This window comes from Canis lupus, chromosome 14 (genome assembly GCF_011100685.1).
Source record: "Canis lupus familiaris isolate Mischka breed German Shepherd chromosome 14, alternate assembly UU_Cfam_GSD_1.0, whole genome shotgun sequence".
Taxonomy (NCBI): Eukaryota; Metazoa; Chordata; class Mammalia; order Carnivora; family Canidae; genus Canis; species Canis lupus.
In genome coordinates this window covers 55,947,257-55,967,386 of record NC_049235.1, presented here as the reverse complement: position 1 = coordinate 55,967,386, position 20,130 = coordinate 55,947,257, and the positions used below count along the sequence as shown (strand labels likewise).

Here is a 20,130-nt window from a genome sequence, read left to right as displayed (position 1 = left end):
TCCCACCTTGGGCTCCCTGCATGGAGCCTGCTTCTCCCTCTGCCTGGGTCTCTGCCTCTCTCTCTCTGTCTCTCATGAAAAAATAAAATCTTTAAAATAAAATAAATTAAAATCGTTGTTCCATATGTTGTGTCCATTTTGCTGTTTCAAGTGTGAGCGTGAATACACTGACAGTGTCTTAAACTGCCCCTGCCTCCCTGGGTGCCTGTGTCTGCCTCGCCACCTGGGAATGTTGCCGCCACTGACACCTTGACCTCCTCCACCTCCTCAACCTCCCCAGCGGGGTCCGGGTTGTCTGGGTCTGGAAAGCCCGCAGCATCCCAGGGCCATGTGGCCACCCTCCTGTGCTGCTCAGGGTTCTGGAGGCGCTGCGGCCAGGTGAGTGGTGCCAGGGCACCTTGGGGTGGCCATCTAGGGAGCTAAAAAATACATAAGTAAATCAATAAATATTCCTAAAATAACTATAATAAGATTTATAATAGGGGCACCTGGGTGGCTTAGTGGGTAACCATCTGCCTTCGGCTCAGGGCGTGATCTTGGAGTCCTGGGATCGAGTCCCGCGTCGGGCGACCTGCAGGGAGCCTGCTTCTCCCTCTGCCTGTGTCTCTGCCTCTGTCTCTGGGTCTCTCATGAATAAAGAAATAAAATCTTTTAAAAAAATATTTATAATAGGATGAATCTTTCAAGAGAAGTACAAATCAAGCATTACAAAGAAAGGAGAGAAATGAGTTGTCAGAAGGCCTTTTTGGAAGAGACAGCCCTTGGGTCAGGCCTTCCCACCCGCGTAGACGGTGCACTTACAGAAAGGGCACCCAGGGAGAAGGAGGGGAAATAAAAAAAAGGCAATTCAGCAAAGGAATGAGTATGGGTGAAAGTAAATGAGCCTTGTAGAATGCGTAGTTTTGTAAAACTGTTTCCAGGAATAATTTTATATATTTCATAACTTACAATAGAAAGTACTCCTGTTTTATGGATGAAATGATCTATTCTTACACTTTAAACAACAATCCTTTACAGATTGCTGGCTCCACACCACGCGATTAAGCTGCCTTGTGTTCTAGTTTGTTTCTTCATTCGTTATGAAGGGTTTGTTGAGTGCTGATCAGTGTTCCAGGTGCATGGGCAACATTGGTGAACAGAACAAGGAGCCTTCTGGAGCTTCCGTATTAGGGCAGGTGGGCTGCAGAAAGACGACAGCAAAAGGAGACAATGAACAATAATCAGGATACAGAGTCTTTCCACATAGCTTAATCATTAAAAAACAAAAACAAAAACAAAAACAGGGCAGCCCTGGTGGTACAGCAGTTCAGCGCTGCCTGCAGCCCGGGGTGTGATCCTGGAGACCCTGGAGACCGGGATCGAGTCCCAGGTTGGGCTCCCGGCATGGAGCCTGCTTCTCCCTCTGCCTATGTCTCTGCCTCTCTCTCTCTCTCTGTGTGAATAAATTAATAAAATCTTTTAAAAAATAAAAAAAAAACCAACAACATTTCTTTTACTTAATTCCATAAGGTAAGTGGTTTAACTTGCTGAATGACTTGTACCAGCCTGCTTCTTGGATATAGTCATAGGTGCCCGGAGGGCATAGGGAGGGTGGCTCTTAAGGAGTACCTAATAAAAATTGTATACTTGTGGGCCAAGTTTAGAATTCAAAAATAGTTTTATGCTATACTGCCAATGAGGCTTTAAAAAAAAAAAGATTTTATTTATTCATGAGAGAGAGAGAGAAGCAGAGGGAGAAACAGGCTCCCTGCACGGAGCTGGACGTAGGACTCGAACCCGGCACTCCAGGATCATGACCTGAGCCAGAGGCAGATGCTCCAACGCTGAGCCCCCCAGGCATCCCTGAGTAGGGCTTTAGGAGTGAAAAAATTTGTTTTGCTAATTGGTAGGTACCCTCTGGCTGAAAGGAGAGCGTAGCTCCAGCTCGTACCCTACACTGTGCTGGCTTCTAACTTGGAATTTGCTGACCGGTTAGTAAGGGGAGGAGCACATGTAGGCATTGTTTTCCCCTCTGTGACTTAATGGAGGTGAATGTGCTCTGTAAACCGTTGAGAACACATCAAATTACAGTTGCTATAGTTACAGCAAGGACTCGTTCAAGGCCATACAGAGAAGCAGAAAAGCTGTATATTTGTTCACTTGCTCATCCGTGTATTCATTCACTCAACAAACATTATCCACTCTACTCAATGTCCCAGAACAAGGCACTCACCGTCTACAATAGAGAGAATACGCACAGGCGACCGTAAGGGAAGGCAGCTGAGGAGGGCTGCGTGGTGGATTCTCTGGAGCTCCGGCCAGACGCTCTGTGGTTCTCTTTTTTGCTTTCTATTCTGTTCCATCCCATCCCATCCCACCCCATCCCATACTGTGCCCAGATTCATGCCACTTATTTAGGTAAGAGTCCCTATGGGTGCCCACTGCTTCCCCACATGGGGTAGGGAATACCTGGCTACACGCATAGCTACTCTCTGGTGTCCTCGTGCGCACACGCTGTTAACTGATCACAGTATTTCCTCCTACTGAATCTGGATTCCAGCCCAGAATCCTTCTCAACATAATGCTCCAGAAAAGCAATTGCCAAATGATCATCAGAGTTGCCCTTAAAAACTACGTCCCCCGGCGGGGTATTCCCACTGGTTTTTTGTTTTGTTTTGTTTTTTTTCCGTAGGTAGGAAGAACGTCATTGGAGATTTTGAGCTCCTTCTAAACCGACAGCATTGATATTTTGTAAATTAGAAAATAAAGGCTCACAGAGGTCAAGAGGCTTGCTCGAAGTTACACATTCAGTAAGTCTAGGAACTGGGATTCAAAGATCGGGATTTTGATTCTAAATTCAGTTTTCTTACTGATACCTCAAGAAGTTTTTTTAATTTTATGACTCCTGGAAACATTGGCAAAATTGGCAAAATTGGCAAGATTGGCAAAATCTTTTTTTCTGTCTCTTGAAGTTATATGATTAGTCGATAGCAAGTAAAGCCCATTGACTACTCATAAAATGTGCTAAAAGGAGGCACCGACCTTTCAAGGGCTGTGTGGCCACCTCTATGTGACTGAACATCTCAGGCCGTGTCGCTCTTCTGGAGGTTCTAGCTCAGAGTAGGATATTCTTGGAGGCCTATGATTTTCAAAATAACGTTTGCAAGGAGTTTTGAATTATGAAATCACGGGAATCATTAAAAATGATGACAGGCATGCGGGGGGGGGGGATTTGAATGGTGTTCCACATTGCACGGTTCCTGGGGCAGTGTCTACGCTGCTGCTTTGTCTTCCGGGAGAGCTGTCCACAAAGACTGTGAGGTGAGCGCGCCTCTGGAGTCGCTTTTGGGCGGCCCTGCACTCACGGTCTTCATCCTCCTTCACTGGCTTCAGCCCTCCGTCTCTTGCCACAGGATTTTGGGGCTGCGTGTGCATCATTCACTCAGTCTGCAAGTGATTACTGGGAACCCTCTACAGTGGCCCCATTTCAGGATCAGGGGATTCAGGTCTGTTTTCATTAAGATTGTGTTTATCTGATATAACCGAAAAAATTAAATAACAGTGGTTTAACCAAACAGGGGGTTTCTTTGTCTCACATAAAAAGTGCGGTCACAAAACATCAGCACCTACTCCACACCTGTTGAGATATTGCTCATCGCTAAACCCATAGTTGAAGCTTCTTTCTCCTTACCAGCCGCAAAGGTTGGAGCTGAAGCAGCTATTTTGTGACCATGAGAAGGTCAAACAAGCAAACAAACACTAAAAATGGAACATGCTACAAATAGTAGAGGAAAAAAAAATGAGAAAATAAAAAAGCTTGAGTCTCTGATGACATCGTTGAGTTTATGAACTAACCTTGAAATTGCCTACATCTGGACTTCTTAATTACAATAAATAACAGTGTCTTATGGTCTAAATCAGGGTTCTTCAAATTTAAAAAAAAAAATCCAGATAGCAACTATTTTAGGCTTTGCAGGCAAAGACATGAAATAGGAGGTATCTTATATGTACTTATACATTAAGAAAGGAAACAAATTTCCATGATTTTCTGATGAAATAACAAAACATAACAACTGGAATAATAATAATAATAATAATTCTTTTGGGGGGAAGGAGATAACAGTCACTTAATCAGGGTTAAAGTTGGTCTTCAATATCATCCTGATAGAAACCCAATCTCGCTGGCCTACAAAGCCTTCCCTTCTCTGAAACAGTGATATTCCTTCCCTGGAACCCACCAGAACATGTCGTTCGAATCTCCCTTTTGCCGCTTATACACTATCTTTGTTGTGTTGAATCGTTTCTTACGGGGAAGCGAGTTAAAAGCATAAGCTCTGGGTGAAGACTTCCTGGATTTGGACTGCAGCTGAGTCGTCGCTGGCTGTGTGATCGTTGGCTATTTATTTAAACTACGCAGAAGCTTTCAATTCCTCATTTATATAAGGAGTCGTAATACCTGCCTTAGAAGGTTGCTTTAACTAAATGAGTTTAGAGCAGTGCATGGGTTTACTTTAAAGCATTTGAGAAATGTGTTCTTTACCCTTTGATTCTTTCCAACCATGTAATAATGTAAAAAACTCTTTGTAGCTTTCCAGCTGTACAGGGACAGGTGACAGCCTGGATGTGGCCCATGGGCCAGGTAGCGGGGCCCTGTTTGGAGCCGCTGTTGGGTGACCTGAGGCTGACAGGTGAGTCAGGGGTAGGGTCAGGACCCCCCGCCGAGCGTTTAACCCTTGTTTTATTTCTAGTTCTCTCTACCTCTACCACTGTGCCCTCAACAACATTCCCCTTCGCGCGCGTGTGCATACAACACACACACACACACACACACACACACACACTTCACAGGTCTTATTTAGCATCAAGGGTAGAAAGAAATCTGGGCCCGTCAATATTCTTTCCATGCACTTGCTGTTGCTTTACGACTCTCAGATCCAGGCTCTGGGTGTAAAATTCGAGACTTTACATACCCTGGCTCCCGATTTCCTCGTTCTTTCCCCGTGGGCAGTCGTAGCTTCCCGTCTTCTGGTCTGAGTCTTCGGGGAGGCGGGGGTGACGGAGCTCGAGGGGCAGAGCAACCGAAGCTCCAGGTGCCCGCCCACCGTGGAGAGAAGCTAGGGGGCGACCGCCGTCGGGGGCACGTCGGGGGCACATCGGGGGCACAGGCTCCTCGGCTGCGAGATGACTTGGCGGGGGACGGGCCAGACGACTTTCAGCAGGTCACCGGGGAAGGATGACTCCGAGCCGGAGCTCTGTGCCCCGAGACCCGAGGAGGGGACACTGCGAGCCGCACGCCCAGTGAGCTGGGAGCGTGGCTGAGGGGGCCCGGGGAGAGGGCCGGGCACCCAGGGGCAGAGAGCACCCAGGCCAGGGGGCCACGCGCCGTGCGGCCGGGCGCATGAGATGGGGAGGCGGGCCTGGCCCTGGGACCGGGGGGCTGCAGCCGCAGGCGGGGGGGGCAGCCCAGGCCAGCTCCGTGGAAGGGTCCCTGAGCAGGAAATGGGCTGCAGAGGAGGGCGGGGGGGGGGCAGGGCCCCCAGGGCCAGCGGTTGGCCGGCAGCCAGGCTCAGGGCCCGCTCCCTGCCCGGCGGCCTCACCTGCGAGCTTGCACCCGCCCCTTCCCGGTTGTTTCCTTCAGACACAGGCCGGCCCGCTCCTCCTGCCCAGCGCCCCTGTCCCCAGGTGGGGACGGGCCTTGTCCCTCGCTCGCCGCTGCGATGCCAAGTGCACGACTGTCCGGCCCGAGGAGAGCCGAGCACGCCCAGGTAAAGGGGTTCTGGGCTCCGGCCGACAGCGGGGTGCTGCGGGGGCCGAGGCTTGCCCGCAGGTGCGCCGACCCAGGGCTGCGAGCCGGGGAGGCTGTCACCTTCTTCAGACTCTCCAGTGGGTCCCTGGCCTCCGGGAGCCGAGAGCCGCCATGCCCTGGGCTCCAAGTGCTCACACCTGCCCGGAGGCAGACCACGTCACCGGGCTGGACCCGCCTGTGACGAGTGTTCCCCTGCCCGCCGGAGCCCCCCAGCCTCGGGCAGCAGCCCCAGGCAGCCTCGGGCCACCCTTCCCTTTGGAGAAGCGCGAGCGCTCAGGGCTGGGCCTCTGCCCAGAGACCTGCCACCTGGTGCCCCACTGACCGGGCGGCAGGGACGCAGACGGTTTTGTCCCCTCTGTTTGGGAAGTGTTCCTCCGACATAGGAGTACCAGTTCCAACACGTTCGCCGGCTGTGGAAGGGTGTTGGCCCAGCGGGACCGTGCCATCGTCCCCCGCAGCTGGGATAGAGGGCCGGTGCCGCGGTGGCCCAACGAGCGGTGGCGGTGGCCTGGACGCGCTCGGGGGAAGCCGGGCGACGCAGGCCGCGTTGTGCAAGGGGCACCCCGGCCCTCCCAGTCAGCCCCCCCGGCCTAGCCCAGGGCCGCCCGCCACTCCCCAGGGAGGCGGCCCCCGCACCTCTTGCCACCCTCGGCCCAGAGCCCAAGACACCTGGGTACCTTCATCCTCACCGGCGAGGGTGTCGCCTCCCCGGCCAGCAGCCACGTTAAAGGACATCAGCCCCCCCCTGCCCCGGTGCTGTGGAGTCGCAGGGATAGACCCACCACGACTCAGAACTGTCAGCAGAGCCCCTGGGCAGCTCGGTCGAGACCGTGGGGTCATGGGGTCAAGCCACATCTGGCTCCCCGCTCTCCCTCTGCCCCCACCCCTGCTGGTCATCACACTCTTTCTCAAATAAAATCATTAAACACACACCCCCGCAAGGGGATCCCTGGGTGGCTCAGCGGTTTAGCACCTGCCTTCGGCCCAGGTCGTGATCCTGGAGACCCAGGATCGAGTCCCACGTCGGACTCCTGGCATGGAGCCTGCTCCTCCCTCTTCCTGTTTCTCTGCCTCTCTCTCACTCTCTGTCATGAATAGATAAATCTTAAAAACAAAAAACAAAACAAAACAAAGAAACCCACACCCGCAAAACCCCGTAACAGTGGAAAGCACTGTCGTCCTTTCCTGTCGGACCACTCTGCGGGACCCCAAGGCCTCCCTACTCCGCCAAGGCCAGGAGTCCTTCATGGGCCGTGGGCAGCTCTGCTGCTGCGCCCTGCAGAGCACCCCCATCCATCCTTCCCAGAGGGGCCTCGTCCCCCTCTGCCCTTCCCGTTACGGTCACCGCCGCAGCTTGGCAGTGGTGAGGGCACTGCACATGGCACACGTGGCCTGGCACCTGTTACCACTGTGATCGTTGGCGCTCCCCGGTCCCTGAAGGACCCCGGCTGGGCGACGAGGCGCAGGGGCACTGCGTTCCTCATGCCATCTGCGGGGAGCCGAGCTGCGCCACACAGGGCTGGGGAGAGAATCCCAAGTGACAGGTGACACTGCAGCCGGAGACGTCGCCCCGGGCTCCGCGGGCAGGGACCCTGAATAGGGGACCCAGCCCAGGACGCTGCGAGAGAGTGAGTCTGCACTGGCTTTCGAGGTCACCTGTCCAAATCCGGGACACCCTGGTAAAACACTAACAGACCTTGTGAAACGATGGGCTTGGGGGGGGTGCACGGGAGAAGGCCCTTGTCCTCTCTGCTGATGGGACCATGCGGGACCTGCAGTCGGAACCTCACGAGGGACGGGCAGAGTGGCCCTGGCGGCTTCAGGGCACTGGGGAGGTTTCTGGGTCAGTGGTCAGCACGCGGCCATCCTTGCAAGTCCCGCAGTCCCAAGACACCCAACGGAGTCCCTGTGTTCAGGCAGCTCAGGGGAGGAGGAGGGATTAGGCTCAGCTGCTACCCCCTCCTTCCGGCCCAGGTCGGAGGAGCTCCAGGCCGGGCCCCCAGGCCGCTCCTCAATCTTCTCGGCCTTCTCGGTCACCCTTCCTCCTACTGAGGCCCCGCTGGGGCGCCTGCTTGGTTCCAGCCTCCGCTGGTGGAGCGCGCTCCTGATTTCTGCTCAGGTCCCCATCTCAGCGTCGGGCTCTGCATGGGCATGGAGCTGCTGGATCCGCTCCCCCTCTGCCTCTGCCCGCCCCCCCACCCTGTCCCCCATGAGAAGATAAAGCCACATCCTACTTCCAAGGCATAGGAGCCAAGAGTGCTTTCTCGTGGCCGGACGGGATCATCAGCTTCCTGGCCTGTGGCATTTGCGCCCTACTGAACCCCCCCAGCCGGTGGAGCAGGACTTCTCCCCCCAGGGAGGTATCCTGGACTGTCACAAGGACTCGGGAGGTCGTGGGCCTTCCGGGCAGAGGGGACGGCCGCTGCGGGGGGCCGTGTGCACATTGCACTGCCTTCAAATGTCAGCAGAACCTGGTGCTGGGCCTTTAGTCAACGCCACCTTAGAGCTTGGTCCTGGCAGGACCCCTGCTTTGGTACCAAACTGTGTGTAGAATGAGGGGCAGGAAGAACTTTTAAGAACAACCCAAACAGCGGTGGCTGAAATAAGGTACGAATTTATTGACTTCTCAAGTCCAAGTAGGCAGTCCAAGGCCGGAAGGCTGCCACGATGGGCCTCGGTGACCACGCTGTGGGTTCTTCCCGGGCACCGGGAAAACTCACCAGGTGCCAAACATGTTCCCTCCTGTGGGTGGATGGTCTTTCAACTTTGCTTAGTCTGATAAGCCATACAGAAAACCTGGATTTTTATGAAGTCAGATACATTAATTTTTATTGTATGGATTGTGAGGGTGGTCTTAAACCATCCAACACTCTATTACTCTGAAATTACCTAAAAGTGATTTCTTCAAGAACTTTTATAATTTATACCATTAAATCTCTGATCCAATTTTAACTTGGTACGAGGTGTGAGGTATGCATCCAAATTTATTTTTTCCAGCAGACTACTCTCTTTTGTCCTGATACCACGTAGAGAGTAATTCATCTTTACCTCACTGGTTTGAGACGCTGCCTTTAAAATCAGTATTGAGTCTAAAATTTTATGAGATATTTTACTGAGAGGATGGTGTTTCTTTCCCTTAATATGCTACTGTAATGAGCTACATTACTAGATTTGTTAACAAGTAATAATCACTGCATTCCAGGGATAAATCCTATTTGGTCATAATGTAATAAATAGGCTTTGGTTATTACCATGGCTTCTTGAACTTTATAGGGAGATTTCATCGATAGTTTCTTTGGTGTTTTTCTTAAAGTCATGTATGTCAGGTTCATTAAAAGTATTTCTTTCTGACATCCAGAATGATGTCTAGAACACAAATTATCTGAATATGGAGAGTTTGATAAAATTCACTATAAAACAATATGGGTCTAATGACTTATAAAAGAGGTACTAGTAAAGTCCCTATTCAATTTATTCTATAGTTATGACCTTTGCCATTTTTACTACCTTCACCTGAGTCAATTTTGTACATGTTTTCTCTCAGAGTTCCAAATGTGTTGGCTTAAGTTGTATATTTAAGTTACAAAATATCAGATATACTTGCCTATCACCTAGTTTACAAAACAAATTCTAAAGATACAACCGAATCCTTCTATATTTTCCCCAATCCCAGTCCCCTATCTTCCTCCTCACACACTACCCTGATTTTTTCACTCCATTGTTTTATGCACATACTGTACAAAAGTCTCACAAGTTTTTAAATTTACACTTAAAACTGTACTTACCTTTCTGCAACTTGCCTTTTTCTTTCAACATTTATACTATGTTGCTACATGGAACTCCAGTTCCTGAGTTTTTAAAAGCTGTATGCTACCCTAGGGTCAGCAAACCACAGTATCTGAATTAATCTGTTGCTGGGTATTTAGACTGACTTTAGGTTTTCCCAATACAAGTCTCTGCCATTTCCTTTTTTTTTTTCTCTCCTCTTTCCTGTGTAAAGTCCCAAAACAAGGGGGAAATGAGTGTACCTGAGAATTTCCCTTAAAAAAGTTTTTTTTAAATTAAATTAGCTTTTTCTATACTTGAGATATTTTCAGCACCCTGGAATGCTGCTCTGTACCTTCCTGGGCATTCTGAAAGAAGTCTCTCCTAAGTGTCTAGTGTATGCCTAAGAGATCTGTGACTCCTTAGTATTTCTCTTTGGCATTCCTTTGGGATACAAGAGGCAAGCCCTCATTTTCAAGCAGAAGTCGCAAGAGTTCTGCATCAGTGTTCAGATTCTGCTAAGTTAGCAAGTTAGCAGCACAAAACTTGAAGCCAAAGGGAAAGACCGTGATTTTTACTGTTTAGTCATGATTTCTGGGGGGGTATCCTTTTACTCCTTCAATATTTATTTGGTTTAAAACCTGGGCATTCCACAAATTTCCTCAAGAAATCACATCCTAAGACATACAAACCAACTTTGTTTCCTTACCGGTCTTCTATTAATCAGAGAGCTTTAACTTCACGTAGTGATTTGCTAGGAGAATGAGCGGCTGATTTAACATCTGTGATACGTGTGTTCTCTAGCCAGTCTGCATGAAAAAAAATCTTTATTCTGTTACTTTCATACTACACAAAAGTAACTGATAGTTTTTAACACTATATTAAAACTGACATTGATGTACCTGGGTGGCTCAGAGGTTGAACGTCTGCCTTCAGCCCAGGGCATGACCCCGGGGTCCTGGGATCGAGTTCCGCACCGAGCTCCCCATAGGGAACCTGCTTCTCCCTCTGCCTGTGTTTCTCTCTCTCATGAATAAATCTAATCTTAAAAAAAAAAAAAACTGCAAAAGGGGCACCTGGGTGGCTTAGTGGTTGGTGTCTGCCTTTGGCTCAGGTCGTGATCCCAGGGTCCTGGATTGAGTCCCGCACCGGGCTCCCCTGCAAGGGAGCCTGCTTCTTCCTCTGCCCATGTCTCTGCCTCTCATGAATAAATTAAAAAAAAAAAAAAAAAACTGACATTAACTACCACAATTTTCTTAGATTACACTAAAATTAGGGATAAAATGTTCTAGTATCTTATTAGCTCTACTCTAGTTCATAAGAACATTTTTAATTTTACCTTTTCTGTTGACTTCATTTTTATACTGTGGTATGTGTAAAAACAAAACAATGTTATTTAGTTTTCAAATGTATAATGCTATATCTGATCCACAACTATCAGGGAGCTATTCAAGAAACCGATTAGCTATATTTTGATGTTTCAAGATATGAGAGGATTTCCTGCCTACTGTTACACACATACTTAACAAAAAATCTTAAGTGTGCTGAAGTAGAGTTTGCATTCTTTTCCAGGAAAACTTCCTTAGGTGGTCATTTCTTTAAAAGCTACTGTAGGTTAAGTTAGGCCTGAAGTTTATCTTGTAAATCCACTTATTTGTGTTACCCCTAGCACACCTACTACGTAAATAGGCTCAAGGCGTACGGAGATAGGAGGCCCCTCGAGCCTTAGAGCAGTTGGCAAGCAGCCATTTCTCCCAAAATGCCTTACAAGTATCATCACTTTCTATATCTTTTGTGATGTTAAAAATTTAGAGAACACTACACATACCCATGACTACTTTATAGATTCTTTAAAGAAATAACTTTATATTTTCCTGACTCTACAATGCCTAGAATGGTTCTCTGGAAACAGTGTGATTAATCTTAAATGATTTGACGTTAATTTCTAATACCAATTAGACCTTAAAAGTTTCACTGGTTATTTTAATTTTAATTGAATATTTTGAATATTCTCCAATAGCTGGCACCACTGGTCAATCCTACAATAAAGCTTTTGCATAATACTCAGAATATCAAATGTGAAGATGTCTATACAAAGTCATGCCTTTAAAATTTTTTCAGTTTCAAGGACAAAAATACTAAACTTAGGAATAGCAAGTACATTGCGATGCTGCTTTTAAATATCTAACCTAGGGAAGTGAAAAGAAATGCACATTCTTCTTGGGATGTTTCACAACACACATGCATTACAAAACACCTGTGTTACCTGCAGGCAAAATATGCCTTTATATTTTATACCCACTACCTGGCAAAGGCACAAAATGATTATCAGCATGAAGATCTTTTCAAAGGATCTTGCATCATTCCAAAGCTTTTGGTGTAATTAAGTAAAAAAATTATTTTAACCACAGAAAATGCCACCCAAAAGCAATGGAATGACCTCTAGTCATCTTTAATTAGTTTCCTAAGAATTTCACTTTTCAAGAACATTTTTAATGAACCAGGACTTCCAGAATACCTTTTTATATATGCTTCTGTTCTCATTTTAGTTTCTAAAATCCCAAATGAAGAAAAACCTCATGAGTATCTTTACCATATTATTTACTTAACTCATACAAATGTATTATAAATGTCGAGATGTAGTCTTGAAAAACAGCACTCATGTCAGAATACTTACTTCTACCGTAATTCTTGATTTCAGTACCCCATAGCGACCCCAGGCTTCACAGCTACTTGAACTCCTCTCCTCTCCTACCTCAGCCAGTCACTCCCTTGATCCTAATATCATTAGGAGTAAGTATAACTCCTCAAAATCTCAATTTTTAACACATCACCCTAACCACCACTCATTGCTTTCTAGTACGCTAACTCTAACCTATGTAATCTACTGATTGTGCCACACTTTCTCTGCTCCTCTCCTGGCCTCATTTCTCTCCCTTACCTAAGCTTACGTTCTTAGAGGTTATCGTTGCAACCTTGCCCCGTTCCCATGGTGAGTCAGCCTCTCTTGGCAAAACCACAACCTTGGTTCAACTCCTCTACTCTGTGCCTGCACCGTGCAGCTTTAACGTGCTTAACAGAGCGGACTCCCTTGGTGTCACGTTACATCATCACTAACCTTGAGTTGGACTTCATTTTGCCTGGCTACCAAACCCTGTGACCCAGGTCCATTCATTCCACTGTTTCTTCAGCCCAGAGGACCACTCTACCTCCTGTTTTCAGTATCTAACTGCTACATGGTATTTCCCCTTGAAATCGAAAACTGAGCTCCTGACCAACCCTTCTGCTGACCCTGAATTTCCCCCAATTTCTCAACCCCAAAATGTCTCTGGCATTCTTCATCTCATATTCTGCAACCAAACTTTCAGCAAATCTTTTTTATTTTACCTTTAACACATATCCAGAACTCACCACCTCTATAGACTATAGCTACCACCTCAGACCAGGTCAGCATTTGCTCTCAACTAGATTACTGCAGTAGCCTCCTAACTGTTCCCCTAATTTTACCCTTGCCTCTGTACTTCACCCTTAAATCATCACCTTAAAGACAAATGCATGTATTTTCAAGATCACATTCTAGGGCCATAAAACATCCAAAGTAACTGACCTGTAGGGGATAAAACCCACGATAGTCCAAATGATATGACTGAACAAGCCAATTAAAGATTTACCTAGTGTTCAGTTCAGAATCATGACTTTGGAAAATGCCTATTTAAAAAGGGAAGAGAAAATTAACATTGCTAATTCATTTTCTTCAGAAATCCCAATATGGCAAAACTAAGAGAAAACAATTTAACCAAACTCAAATTTCATATTAAGTTCTCAGTGTTTTCAAAGCCCAAGCCTGATTTTTAAAAAGAAATTAAATGACATGCTTTGAGAAAAGTTTTAAATTCTATACAATTCAAGCTAATGAAATATTTTATTGTACATAATAAAAGTGGTGTTTTTAAAAAAACACTTCCAGGCCCAGACATCTCCAAGAGTATGTGAGGAAGAGATTCCACTGGAGTATAGTAAGCAATACTCGATTGAATGAAACCATAAATCCACCCCACTCTCTATAGTAAATATTAACATTCACCACAGGTTTGAAATTCCTGTAGCATCAGTAAATGTATATTTTAAAATATTACAAACACGCTTATGATGCATAAGATGGAAAAATTTAGACTGTAATGCACACCATATGTACTCCCAGCTTCTCTAATTTACAACCAGTTAAGAATCACAATATCCAAAGAAAGTATTTTAAAATAGTATATGACTCACTGATAAGGGATATTCTACTCAAATAAATAGGAAAATTTCCATTTTAATGTCACATTGAATTTCAGTACTTTTCAATCCAAGAAAAGAAATAAACTGAGACATGGTCATGAGTTCAGGATTATATATATTACAATTTGCCTTGTTATAATACATTTGTGGCTTTATGATAAAAATAACTCAGGGACATATGGAGTTCAAGCTAATTTGCGTAACTGTCACAAGAAAAAAAGCATTAAATGCATTTCTGAAATAAGTATTTCCATTTAATTTCAGAATCTCAAAACAGCATTAGACCTTGGCCTCATTTAAAAAAAGTTTAGTTAAACACTAAGCTAGCTAAATAACCTTCTTCAAAGTTCAAACACAATTGATATAGAAAATGCTTTCCCTCTAATCTCAATCTTACATAAATGGAAGAGGTGAGGGGAAAAGGTAGACAATTTCTTTAGCAGCATATATGGCTAAATCCATCAACCACCTTAAACTAGAATGTCCATTATTAACCCCATTAAAAAGAACTGGGCAAATATCAAAAGTTGCCCACTTCGTAAACCAAAAGACAACAACTTTAGGGTTACGATAAGTAAAATATTTTTGAAACACTTCAAAAACTTTTAACATTAAACTAGAGGAATCATCTCTTAATTATAAGAAAGAAAGGTATAACAGAAAGTAAAAGACATTTAAACTAATTGTCCTCTTTGAACAAAAGAAATGAAAAATAACGGTTGATTAGCTAAGCTTTGTGCTCTAACCAAACTAATTAATTACAGTGATTTTAAATGGCAACAGCCCATCTGACTGGGTAGCTTGACAGTTCTGAATACTTTTTGCAATGATTTTTTTTTTAAACGCAAAAACATTAAAATGATCCGGTCATGCAATGTTCATCTTATGCATTCTGCATCTCTTTGCCAATCTTGTAGCTAAGGATCTTGTTCCAATCAATCTTCGTGCGTGTAACTGGCAACTGTCGACGTAAGGCTTTGAAAGTAGTGTCCGACATTGTCTGATAATTCTCACTGATGGCGGTCTATGAAAAATAGTAGTTAAAAGTTTAAGAAATAAAAGGAACAGATCAATTTATACAACACATAGATGTTTTAGAAAAACCTTTATTTAACCAGCTTATTTCACTGTTTTTAAAAAGTAAAAAAAAAAAAAAAAAAAAAAAAAAAGTCAAAAACCCCAATGTGGTTTTGGAAACTGTTTAAAAAGCAGCTAAAAGGGATGCCTGAGTAGCTCAGAGGTGGAGTATCTGCCATCCACTCAGGGCTTGATCCCGGAGTCCCGGGATCAAGTTCCACATTGGGCTCCCCACGGGGAGCCTCCTTCTCCCTCTGCCTGTGTCTCTCATGAATAAGTTAAAAAAAATCTTAAAAAAAACAAAACAAAACAAAAAAAAAACCAAGCAGCTAAGAGAGGGGCGCCTGGGTGGCTCAGTCAGTTAAGTGTCCAACTCCTATTCTTGGCTCAGGTTTGGATTTCATGGTCATGAGTTCAAGAATCATGTGCTATACTGACTTAGCCAGCCAGAACCTCCTAAAAGAAAAAAGCCTATAATTGTTTTGGATAATTTAATGAAATGAAATTGTAAATTGGATTTAATATTTGTGTGTTCTCATTTTGGATCTATTTTACTATTTCACTCAAAACAATTTTATATATTATTGTTTCCAAGAAGCAGAAATGTGGCGAATCCACAAATTAAATGTGTAAGTTCAAGAGTACGGTTTAAAAGCTGATAAAAAAAATGTAAAAAATAAGAGTATAAAGTGAAATAAGATCTGACCAGATTACACATAATCTAAATACTTTGGGAAATACTTCATAAATTAAAATTTCCAATCAAAAACAAAATAACCATTTAAAATCTTGGCATATTATGACCAATACTCAGATATTACTGTTGGCTAAAACTGAATTTTGGCCACATTTTTATAAGTTTGCCACTGAATTAAAAACAAGTAAACAAAAAAACCCAAAAAAGATTGTTTTATTATAGTGAAATAAATGAAAAAAATTCAGGCTCATAACTGAAATTCAGTGCCATTATTATAACTTCAGTTATAAACTTCAGTATTAAAACTTCAGTGCCATTATTTATAAGCAAATATAAATCATGTACTTTTGAAAAACATACCTGGTATTCATTTTCTGCAGCTTCTACAATCTTTATAAATTCTTTTGCTGTCTGCACCTCATTCTGAATGAAAAACAAAACAAAAAGTAACTATTTACTTTAAAACAACACCACTATTTAAGTTTCCCATTTGAGTATAAATGAGTGTTACTGTAGTTTCAGTTGTACAACAAACATAGTGATTTAACAAGTTTGCACACTATGCTATGCTCACAAGTGTAGCTACCATCTGTCACCATACAATGCTATTATAGTATCATTGACTATATTTCTTACTGTGTCTTTTATTCCCGTGACTTACTCATTCCATAACTAGAAACCTATTTTTCCATGACTCCTCACCATTTTGCCTTTCTCCCACTCCTGCTTCCTGTCAATCATCAGTTTGTTCTCTGTATTTATATCTGCTTTTTGTTTGTTTCCCCCCCTTATTTCACTTAGCATAAGTGAAATACAAATAGCACAATCTCATCCTTTTTATGGCTGTGTAATATTCCATTGTGTGTATGTATATAGAATTATAGATATACAACTGTGTGTATGTCTCCCACATCTTCCTTATCCATTCGTCTACTGGTGGATACTTAGATTGGTTCCATATCTTGTCTATTGAAATAATGTTGCAATAAACATTCCTAGATCTTTTCCAATTCATGTTTTCATCATCTTTGGGTAAATACCCAGCAGTGGAATTACTAAATCATATGGTATTTCTATTTTTAACTTTTTGAGGAACTTCCATACTGTTTTCCACAGTGGCCACCAGCTTGCATTCCCACCAACGCATGAGGGTTCCTTTTCTTCCACATCCTTGCCAACACTAAATATTTCTTCTTGTCTTTTTGATTTTAGCCATTCTGACAGGTGAAAGGTGATATGTCATTGTAGTATTGATTTACATTTCAGTCATGTTGAGTGATGTTGAGCATCTCTTCGTGTGTCTGTTGGCCATCTGTGTGTCTTTAAAAAAATGTCTATTCAGGTCCTCCACCCATTCTTAAAAACTTGTTTTTTGGGTGTTGAGTTGTCTACCTTTTTTTTTTTTTTTTTTTTTATGAGAGACCCAGAGAGAGAGGGAAAGACACAGGCAGAGAAGCAGTCTCCCCTGCAGAGAGTTTGATCCAAGACTCAATCCCAGGACCCTGAGATCACGACCTGACCCAAAGGCAGATGCTCAACCACTGAGCCACCTAGGTGCCAAGTTGTCTAAGTTCTTTATATATTTTGGATATTAACCCCTTATCAAATATATCATTTGCAAATATGTCCTTTCATTCAATAGGTTACCGTTTTTGTTCTGTTGATGGTTTCCTTCACTGTACCAAAACTTTTTATTTGATGTAATCCTAACAGTTTATTTTTGCTTTTTGTTTCCCTTGTCTTAGGAGACACACTTTGAAAAATGTTCCTAATCTCGTGGTCAAAAAAATTACTGCCTGTGTTCTTCTCTCTTCTAGGATTTTTATGGTTTCAGGTTTCACATTTAGGTCTTTAATACATTTTGAGTTTATTTTTGTGTACACCACTATTATTTTAAATAGGCATGTCAATATACGTGTGGTTAATGATTTACTATAATAAATAACACAAATGGAAAGTATGATAAAGAGAAAACACAAATAAGATCAGTTATTTTAAGTCCAAGAGAAACTAGGCACAAGTATTTTTAAAAGTCTACAGAATGAGCCTGGTTTCACTGTTTAAGGACAGCAAAGTCTTAATAATACATATTGATGAGAAACTCCACTATAACACTTAATAGGAATTTGATAATCTTTACAGTTATAAGAAGTTAGTCATAAATTTCTAATTAACTACTACTGTATCTAAGTATTATGAAATATGTACTGAATGGTATTTACCACCATAATGATACATTTCAAAAAACATTAGGAAAAGCTTATTTTAAAGCTTAAGGTGAATTTACCATAGTGTTTAAATATTTTCTGGAAAAACTTTAACATTCCAATATATGGGTTTCTTTGCTTTTTTTCCTAACAGTAAAAAAGTTAGAAATTTAGACTTTTTAATAAAAGTGTTGATGTAAAATTCTCTAATATCTTACTTTATATAATATATATTTACACATATGTATTTCCATTCCTATAACATGCATTTTTTTCTGTCCAAAAAACATTAAAAAAAAGAGAGAAAAGAAAACCCTGTAAAATAAAGTAAAAAATGCATTTCTAAAAAGCAGCACAAAGGGATCCCTGGGTGGCTCAGTGGTTTAGTGCCTGCCTTTGGCCCAGGGCGTGATCCAGGAGTCCCGGGATTGAGTCCCGCGTCAGGCTCCCGGCATGGAGCCTGTTTCTCCCTCTGCCTGTGTCTCTGCCTCTCTCTCGCTCTCTTTCTCTCTCATTAATAAATAAATATTAAAATAAAATAAAATAAAATAAAATAAAATAAAATAAAATAAAATAAAATAAAATAAAATAAATAAAATAAAATGGCAGCACAAAAAGTGTATCAGTCAAGTTTAATTACTATGACCACCTCTCACAACTCCACAGTCTATAATTTTGTAGACAACTGTCTTTTAGGAAGAACCTTTGCTCACTGTCAAACTAAAGAAGAGAGTACCAAGTACTCTGTAATGCAAATGTTACATGTATGCACATGATATAGAATAATACTAAACATAATGTCTCAGGGAAAACCAGACATTAGTTTCATTTACTGGCAAATTTTGCAAGTAGAGTACCATTTAGCAAAAAGGCAGAAATCATCTAAGTGCCAATGAAACTTTTTTTAAATATTAGCTCTCTTCTCTTCTCAGATAGCATTTTTATAAATGTTTCTTATACATTCACACGTTTCTTAACATTAAATCAAATGCTTTCTTAAACTAAAAATTAACTGTTCTTTATATTTGTAGGTTAGCTAATTTGTATATTAGCAGTTGATGTTTATAATATTTGGCACTTTTAGGTTTACAACACAAATGTGTATGGGAAAATGTAAAATGTGACATTATTAATATTACATTATTAATAATATCACTGGGGTAAAAAAATATCCCACAGAGAAATAGCTGCATGTGTAGTATAAAGAATGTGTGAGAGGACTATGTGGGAAAATAAAACCAAGTTCAAAGTTTGTTGAATTTGAAAGCTGAACTTCAGAAAAACTTCATTAAATTGTAATCCAAACAGAGGGAAAAAATACAACAGAGTTTAAAAATTAAGTACAGAACCACAGACCTAAATTTAGGAGCTAAAACTATAAAATTCTTAGAAAAAAACAATGGAGTAAATCTTCGTGACCTTAGGCAATGGTTTCTATTAATATACCAAAAGCACAAGTAACAACAACAAAAAAATAAACTGGACTAGGTCCAAACTAAAATCTCTTGTTCTGCAAATGATACAATCAAGAAAGTGAAATGACACATTGAATGGGAGGAAATACTTGCAAATCCTATATCTGATACAGGACTTATAACCAGAATATATAAGCAACAATTATAACTCATCAATAAAAACACAACCAATTAAGAAACAGATGAAGGATCTGAATACATTTTCCTGAAGAAGATATACAAATAACCAATAATACATGAAAAGATGCTCAACATCATTATCTATCAGGAAAATGTAAAGTAAAATCCCAGTAAGATAGCTCTTTGCACCAAATAGGATTCAATTAATATGAAATGTCCAGAATAAGCAAATCTATAGAATTAAAAAGTAAATTCATGGTTGCCTAGGGCTGAGGAGGGTTTTAGGAAAGAGCTGGTGGGGGAGAGGGATAGGGAATGACTGCTAATGGGTACAGGGTTTCTGGAAGACAAAAACATTCAAAATTAGATTGCACAATCTTATTAGCATACTAAAAAACATGTAATTTTATATTTTAAATGGGTGAATTGAATGGTATGTGAATTATGTCAATAAAGCTGTTTAAAAAAGTTACGTACAGATTTCTAGGTAACTTACCATCTTTAATCTATCTGAAAACACTTTAATCTGAAGCAGAAATATTACTAAAAATGTGAATTCCAAAACTGTTCTGGTTTTATAGAAGCATTAGGCTGTTGAAATTTTATTTTGAAATTAATTACTTACAGACACCGTTAGGGAATCTTGTATATCTTTATGACTCACTAACTGAACATTACCATCTTCATAATAATGAACCTATTAGAAAAAGAAATTACAGAAAA

The 20,130-nt window shown here is 42.4% G+C and overlaps 1 protein-coding gene and 1 long non-coding RNA gene across 2 annotated transcripts in view; one reads left to right on the top strand and one right to left on the bottom strand.

Moving 5' to 3' along the window:
* The first annotated feature begins 3,443 nt into the window (after positions 1–3,443).
* On the top strand, positions 3,444–6,214 carry LOC106559676. Its single transcript, XR_005369243.1, has 3 exons — positions 3,444–3,485; positions 4,567–4,667; positions 5,618–6,214. It is a non-coding gene; the product is annotated as an uncharacterized LOC106559676 (long non-coding RNA).
* A 7,139-nt stretch (positions 6,215–13,353) lies between these two features.
* CAPZA2 (capping actin protein of muscle Z-line subunit alpha 2) overlaps positions 13,354–20,130 on the bottom strand; it is a 61,156-nt gene continuing 54,379 nt past the window's right edge. The window contains exons 8-10 of the mRNA NM_001012995.2: positions 20,033–20,104; positions 15,966–16,028; positions 13,354–14,855 (exon numbers count right to left, since the gene is read on the bottom strand). Coding sequence (NP_001013013.1) covers positions 14,715–14,855; positions 15,966–16,028; positions 20,033–20,104 — 276 coding nt within the window. The 3' untranslated portion in view covers positions 13,354–14,714. The remainder of the gene's footprint in view (positions 14,856–15,965; positions 16,029–20,032; positions 20,105–20,130) is intronic.